Source organism: Physeter macrocephalus, unplaced genomic scaffold (assembly GCF_002837175.3).
Source record: "Physeter macrocephalus isolate SW-GA unplaced genomic scaffold, ASM283717v5 random_445, whole genome shotgun sequence".
Lineage (NCBI taxonomy): Eukaryota > Metazoa > Chordata > Mammalia > Artiodactyla > Physeteridae > Physeter > Physeter macrocephalus.
Genome location: NW_021145731.1, coordinates 51,047 through 58,661, shown reverse-complemented (window position 1 = coordinate 58,661; position 7,615 = coordinate 51,047). Strand labels below are relative to the sequence as shown.

At 51.4% G+C, this 7,615-nt stretch overlaps 1 protein-coding gene across 1 annotated transcript in view; it reads right to left on the bottom strand.

Moving 5' to 3' along the window:
* Nucleotides 1–4: 4 nt before the first annotated feature.
* Nucleotides 5–7,615, bottom strand: part of UPK2 (uroplakin 2) — a gene marked incomplete at its 3' end in the record, with an annotated part of 20,102 nt that continues 12,491 nt past the window's right edge. The window contains exons 3-6 of the mRNA XM_028485548.1: nt 2,392–2,439; nt 651–785; nt 325–463; nt 5–65 (exon numbers count right to left, since the gene is read on the bottom strand). Of these exons, the coding sequence (XP_028341349.1) occupies nt 5–65; nt 325–463; nt 651–785; nt 2,392–2,439 (383 nt within the window). The remainder of the gene's footprint in view (nt 66–324; nt 464–650; nt 786–2,391; nt 2,440–7,615) is intronic.

The window sequence follows — 7,615 nt, the reverse complement described above, 5'->3', positions numbered from 1 at the left end:
GTGTGGACATTGGGACCTCTCTACTGGACTCAGTGGATGCCCCCTTCGTCACTAGGTAGGAAATGCTTTTGTGGTGAGATTTGGGAGAGAGAGGAGAGAATCCTCGGTGAGTATCTGGGACTTAGGGTCAGAGGGAGCCCAGGCCTCCCCCTTCACAGCTATGCCTCCTGTTGTGCCCAGGAGAGGTGCATTCTTGACCCCTTTAGCTGTGCCCTCACTCTCCCCCATGCTGACCACCTCCCACAACCAACACCAAAGTCAGGACCCAGCTTCTCTTCCTGTAGGCCCTCCCACAGATGCCCCAGGCCAGGGTCCGGTACTTACTAGTATTTGGTTCCTGGTACTAGGTTTGTCATCTGGTACGCACTGAGCCGGGTGACCGTGAAGCCAGACCCGCTGTCCACCACGCTTACCAGCTCCCTGCGTCCGCGGCATGGAGGCACCACGAAGCTAGATTTCACCACTGGGCAGGAAATTGGGGGTGTGAGGCAGGGTCAAGCTTCTGGAGACCCCAAGGAGAAGGGCAGTATTTAGAGTACGGATGGCCCAAGAAGGGGGTCAATAGGAAGGGATGAGTGGGAGGAGGGGTGCCGGGTGTCCTGGGAAGGGATCTCTGGGGACTAGGGGATGCCTGGGAGGGGGTAGCAGACCTTTGCTGTCATTGGCTCTCCGGACCATCAGTGTGGCATTGCCCCCTGTGAGGTGACAGGGGGGCAGGGCAACTAGCAGGCTTTCCGTCAGCGCTGGGGACAGCAGACCAGAGAGGCTTGAGATGTTGAAGTCGGCTGGGGGGCCAGGAGGGAATACAGGGGAGGATCAATCCCTCTCTCATCAATAGATCTGCCCCCCACCCCTGGGGGTCCTCTCTAAGGATAAAGAGTCCTATTCTGCAGTCCGTTTGCAGAACACGAGTCTTTGCCTGTGAGACCACCAGGTGGCAGGCTTGAGCTGCAGAAGCTAGGTACTCCACCAAGCCGCTAGACCCTGGGTGCCAGGAGGGGGCAGAGCCCAACCCCACCCATATCCATAGCCTTGGACTCTTCCCCACACCTCCCTGCCTCCTGGATCTGGGACCAGGAGTGTGCCCTGGGCTCCAGTGACTGATGCCTGGTCACTGCCATCACCAGTCCCCCAACCCCAACTGGCCAGTCCTGGAAGGCACAGTCCCTCCTCGAGCCCCTCCCCACCCCGGCCAGAGATGGCAGAAACCTGCAGCCCCGGGGGCCAGGACAGCCAGCAGAATCAGGATCAAGGACAAGGTCCGGACAGGCAGCGGAGATGCCATAGCTGGGAGCTGGGGTGGGTGCTGGAAGGCTGTGGCTTCCTAAGGAAAGTGAGGCCCTGCCCCGGGGGTGTCTGATTTTGTCCTGGGGGTGGGAGGGGCTAGAGGGGAATCCTGTCCAACCTGCCCCTTGGGCCCTACAGCCTCAGGGGAGGCCCCCAGACAGGTTTTTCAGGATGGGGAGCTAGCCCTCAGGCCAAGAAGGGGGAGGCCCTGGCTGGATCTTGGTGGCTTAGTCACCTGCAGAGGGGCAGGGTAACTAAGGTGGGGGGAGGAAAAACCCCTTCTTCTGGGGCACCCACGTGTAAGGGCATGAGTGTTCCTGCCTGCACGTGCATCTGGAGCCCAGCCTGTAGAGGACCGTTCCCCTCAGGTGGTGTGGGGCTCTTCCTAGGAGGGCGGCAAGTTCTGAGTTTGCCCTGGTGTGCAGGGAGAGGAGAATAACCCTGAGGGGCTCCTGAAAGGGCCTTGGTTGGGCAGGAATGGGAGAGAAGCTGAGAGAAGCAGGTAGTAGGGGGTGGGGGCAGCAGAGCCAGGGGTTCCAGTTCTTGGCATCCACTGAGGCCCAGGCCCTGAGCTCTGGGAGAGGCAGAGGGGTGTGGGTGCCCGGGAGCGCATGGGGCTTCCCATTCTTCTAGAGAGTGGGACCAAGGATGCCGGGGAGGACTTCCAGTGTTCGGAGAGGTGGGCACTGACCCACCCAGTGGCGGTGGGGGTGGGCACAGTCAGCCTTGGTCAGCAATCTTTGTGAACTGTTTGAGAATAAAGAAGAGAGAGAGGGGCTTCCCTGGTGGCGCAGTGGTTAAGAATCCGCCTGCCAATGCAGGGGACACGGGTTCGAGCCCTGGTCCGGGAAGATCCCACATGCCGCGGAGCGACTAGGCCCATGCGCCACAACTACTGAGCCCGCGAGCCACAACTACTGAAGTCCGCATACCTAGAGCCCGTGCTCTGCAACAAGAGAAGCCACCGCACTGAGAAGCCCGCGCACCACAGCAAAGAGTAGACCCTGCTCACCGCCACTAGAGAAAAAGCCCCCGCACAGCAACGAAGACCCAGTGCAGCCAAAAATAAATAAAATAAATAAATAAATAAAAAAGAAGACAGACCTGGCAGGAGAAAATGAAGAAGAGACACAACTTCTCTGATGGCACCATCTGTGTTAGAGACCATCAGTGTTAGAGAGACGTGAAGGGGGAGTTGTGAGTGGAGAGAAGACAAGAGAAGGCACCTACCCTGAGCCCCGGGCAGGGTCTTTCCTTGCTCCACACTTACCCTCACAGCCATCCTGGGTGGTAGATGTCATTGGCTACCTTTTGTGGCTGTGGAAACTGAGACTCAGCAGTAGAACCACTTGTGGAACATGGAATACTTTGTCAGGAGAGGTTGTAGACCTCCTCAGAGAGTGTTATGTGTGTCTCTCTGCTCCAGGAGCCACTCTAGCTTCCCCAGTCCTGGAAGAGGTCCTGGTAGGGAAGTAAGGGGCTGGTGGGGTTGTGTCCTTACACCCACGGTGGGAAGGTAGGGCTCAAGGCCTGGGGTGTGAGCAGGCGGTGACAATAAAGATACGACTCATGGGCCCAAGCAGAGTAGGAGGGCCTCAGACCAGTGCTTCTCCAAATTTAATGTGCATATGAATCACCGGGGATCTTGTTAAGATGCAGTTTCTGATTCAGTGGGTCTGAGGTGGAGCCTGAAATTCTGCATTTCTAACGAGCTTCCAGGTAACGTTGATTGATGCTAGTCTGGGAGCCCCACACTTTGAGTCGCCAGATGCTCTGTATTGCCTCCCCCCTAACCCCGCCCCCCCCCACACGCTCTGGATCCTGTGATGGAGATCAGGAGCAGGTGTTTTTCCCCAGTCTCCCAGGACAGGCTGCCTTTGGGTGAAGAACTGAATCCCGTTTTTCCTGCACCTTGGCTTTTGTCCCCTTTTAGATCAGATCTTATCATCGTTCTCCATACTGAAAGAGGATCTTTTGCACGTTGAGAACTTTGGAGAGTGGGAACAGACTAAATGGTGGAATTCCAGGAGTGAGGGATCTTCTTAGTACTCTTCAAATCCCATCACCAACTGGGAGGATGTTTACACTTGGGCTTGGGAGATATCTCTTCCCATTTCAGTCACAAACCAGGAGCAGAAAGAAGAGGTTGGGTTTATTGCAGAGTGTGCCGTGTTGGGTCCACTCCTAAGCCCCCATCCCCATCTGAAATTATGAGGGGGATGGAGTCAGGTAGGGGAGGGCAGAGCTCGGACCAGATTTTAAAAGGATAAGAGGGGCCTGTGCCTTTAAACCCTCCTTTCTCCCTCCAATCCCCCGCCTTCCCCACCCCTGGCCCTCCCCAGGTTTCTGGAGGAGCTGAGAGTTGCGTCTTCTCCCTGCCCTGCCGAGCTGCTCACTGGCTGCTCTGGAGGCTGTGCTTTGCGGTCTCCATGGAAACCATTAGTTGCTAAGCAACTGGAGCATCATCTGTGCTGAGCTCTCGCATCTAATTATCCCATCATAGCAGCCGAGAAGGGTTTGGGGAGCTGAGAGAAGGGGGAGGACAAGCGCAGGAGCAAGAGGATAACTCTTTTAGCAGAGCAGATTCATTGACAACGCTGAAGTCATTTAAAGCCACAGCACTCTCTTCCTCTGGAGGATTTCCTCATGGCTTGGAGAGAGGGAACCAGGGCCACAAATGCCTGGAGTCTCTCTCTTGGACCCACTCTTTCTAGGCTGTCTCCCCCTTGGATTCTTGATTCTCAACTCACTCGAGTTCCCTCCCCTGCCTCCTTCCTTCCAAATCCCCTAGTCAAGACAGCAAACATTTATTAAATACAGTTATGTCCCTGGAACTGTGCTAGGCACCAGGGATATGAAGGTAAGATAAAATTTTGCCCTCAAGGAGCTCCTGATCTCTCTATTCTGCCACAAAGATTAGCTCCTAAAACAGAACTACTCTTTCTAAACTGTGGTTCTTCTTCCTTCCTTCCTTCCTTCCTTCCTTCCTTCTTTCTTTTTCAATTGAACTATGGTAGTTTTGCAACCCAAAGAGCTCAGATCAGAACTCAGATCTGTCTGATATACTTAATGGTTCTCCTTCCCTAATGCCACTCTTCTGCTTCCCAGTCAATTAGAAGAACATGTCCCCTTGGTTCCATGGGCATGTCAACTTCTGATGGGGACTACTGTCCTCCTGTTGAGGAGTGATACCATACGACTTTAGGTGAGTTACTTTGAACCTCAATTTTCTCACCTGTAAAATGGGAAGACTCATTCCTTCCCATCTATCTAGTAAGATATGACAGGTGTAAATATGCTTTAAAATAAAGGTGCAGAAGGAACGTAGAGATCATTGTCAGAATCTGTAGGAGCAGACTGGGGGAAACCCTGGCGACTTGGACCCAGGGGTAAGATGCAGTGCTCACCAAATGTTGTTCTGATGGGAAATGTCAGAGCCTCTATCCTTGAGATACTAGGCTGGAAAAAGCTGTGAGAGTAAGAAAATCTCAGTTGTTCAGTGATGGAAGACAACTGGATGCTTATTTGTTTTTTTCTAATGTTGCCTGTGATACAACCACTTGCCTCAAATCTTCTAGCTTTCTGACCTTGGCCAAGTTACCTACCTAACTACTCTGAGCTGCAGTTTCCTCTTCTGTAGAAAGGGTATAAAGTCTGTCTCACCAGGATACTATGACTATTGCTCAAGCTAATTTATTTAAGAGTGCCTAGCACAGTATCTAGTTCAATTAATATTAATTTAAGTAATTTATCTTATCCTCTCCTTTTTATTAACCCTTGGTGCAGATGAAGACTAGAGGCTCAGAGGCAATAAATAATGTTCCCAAGGTCACAGAGTGAGCAAGAAATGAGGTGGGTTAGAATTCAGAATGTGTTTTCCAACCATGTCACTGAAGCAAAGGGAGATGGTTGGGCAGGAAAGGTAGTCTGAGAGGGGAGAGTGACTGAGAGGTGGACAAGCTGTTCCTTGGATACCACAAATGCCACAGGGGTACTAGGCACGCAGGAACTGCCTGCTCACACACTTATTCATTCAGTAAACATTTGTTGAACAACTCCTCTGTGGTGGGTACTATGCTAGGTGATGAGATACAGAGATGACAAGACACAATTCCTGTTCTCAAGTTGCTGAATTTTGGAGAGTTGCAGAGTTAGCCTTCCGAAGTGGGATATTCCAAAAAGAGGGAACAGCACATGAAAAGGCTCAGAGAAGTGAATTATCCTGACACCTCCTGGGAACTGTGAACCATACATCTTGGCTAGAAAGAAGTATTAAAGGATGGACATGGTGAGAGCTCTAGCTACCGGTTGGGTCACCAATGGCTTTGTATGCTATGCTAAGGAGCTTGGTTTTTATGCTGAAGAAAACAGAAAGCCTTTGAGGTGTTTTACTTGCTTAAAGATCATTCTAGAAACAGTGTGGAGAATGAATTGGCAGTGGGTAAAAGATTGGTACGTTGTGTCAGCATTGGTCTATGTGGCCAATAGAATATGACAGAAGTGATGGTAGGTCACTTCTGAGAGTAGGTCCTAAAAGGCATTGCACCTTCCTCCTTGCTCTCATGGATTGCTCACCCTGGAGGACGTGGGACCACCTCCATGGGGAGGTCCACGTGGCAAGGGATTGAGGCCTCCTGCCAAGACCCAGAGAGGAACTGAGGCCTCCAACTGACAGCCAGTGAACGAGCGAGCTTGGAGACAGAGCCTCCAGCTCCAGTCAGTCCTTCAGATGACAGTGGCCCAGGTTGGCATCTTCACTGCAACTTCATGAGACACCCAGCTAAGTCTTTCCCAGATTCCTGATTCTCAGAATAAATGTTTGCTTTTATAAGCCACTAAATTTGGGGATAAGCTGTTATGCAGTAATAGATAACTAATACCAATATCTTGGACAAGTCAGATGAAAATGACATTTTCATAATTGAGTATATGAGTCTGGAGCACAGCGGGGATGTCTGGGATGAAGAGAGGGAAGGTGGGCGATGGTTAAAATCATAAATGTAGAAAAGAGTCCTTGAAGAGAGTAGTGGAAGGGAAGGACAAGACAACCGAGGACAGGATGCTAGGAAACACAGTGTCTAGAGGACAGATGGAGGGTGAGGAGCTGATGAAGGAGGAATGAGCATTAGGAGGAGAACCAGTAGAAAGTGGATGGAAGGTTTTGCAAAGGAGGTGTCAAACGGTATGAAGGTCAGGATTGAAGGCAAGGACTGATAAATGTCCCTGAGCCTAGCATCTTGAGGGGTGTGTGTGTCCTTCAGAGCAGGTTCCTGCAGGTGAGGGGGACAGAAGCCAGACTGTGAGAGTCCAGGGATAAGTGGGAGGAGGGAGAGTTAGAACTGTGTAGACTGCTCTTTGAAGAAGCTGGGCTGGGAAGGGAAGGAGACATAACTGGAGGGAATTGGGGGTACAGAAAAGTCTCATCTGTTTTGTTTTTAAAGTTAAACATACAGGAGAGAGGGAGGTATAATTTATGGGGAGGCTCCTGGAGGAGGGAGAAGATGGGACTCAGATCAGAGGTGGAGGCATTAGCCTTTGGCCGTAGGAATGACACTTTCCAGCAGAGAGAAGAATGGGGGCAATGGTGCAGAGAAATCTTATAATTTGGGGGGGGTTGTGTTGGGAAAGGTTGGAGGATGAGAGAAGTAAGTTAAGGGAGCTCCCTCCTGAATGTCTCTGCTTTCCCTGGGAAGTAGGAAACTCAGGGGGGAGAAGGGTTTGGGGCCTAGCTGTTGTGGGGAGAGGAAGGCACAGCTACAAACAGCCCTGAGGAAGGCTGTGTTTGGAGGTGACAGCCCAACTCAGCGTGAGCTGAGTAAACCAGTAAACTAACTGGTCTTCAGGGGCACAGACTGTATTAGTTAGGGTTCTCCAGAGAAACAGAACCAACAGGATGTGTATATATAGACAGATTTATTTTAAGGAATTGGCTCATGCAATTGTGGAGGCTTGGCAAATCCAAAATCTGATGGGGGAGGCCGGCAGGCTGGAGACTCAGGAAAAGAGTTGCAGTTTTTGAGTCCAAAGGCAGTCTGTTGGCAGAATTCCTTCCTTCTCATGGGGAGAGGGTGGAGGTCATCTTTGTTCCATTAGGGCCTTCAACTGATTGGATGAGACCCACCCATATTATGGGGTAATCTGCTTTACTCAAAATCTGCTGATTTAAATGTTAATCTCATCCAAAAAACACCTTCACAGAAACATCCAGAATAAAGTTTGACCAGATATCTGGACAACATGGCCCAGTCAGGTTGACACATAAAATTAACCATCCGGGCTTCCCTGGTGGCGCAGTGGTTGAGAGTCCGCCTGCCGATGCAGGGGACAC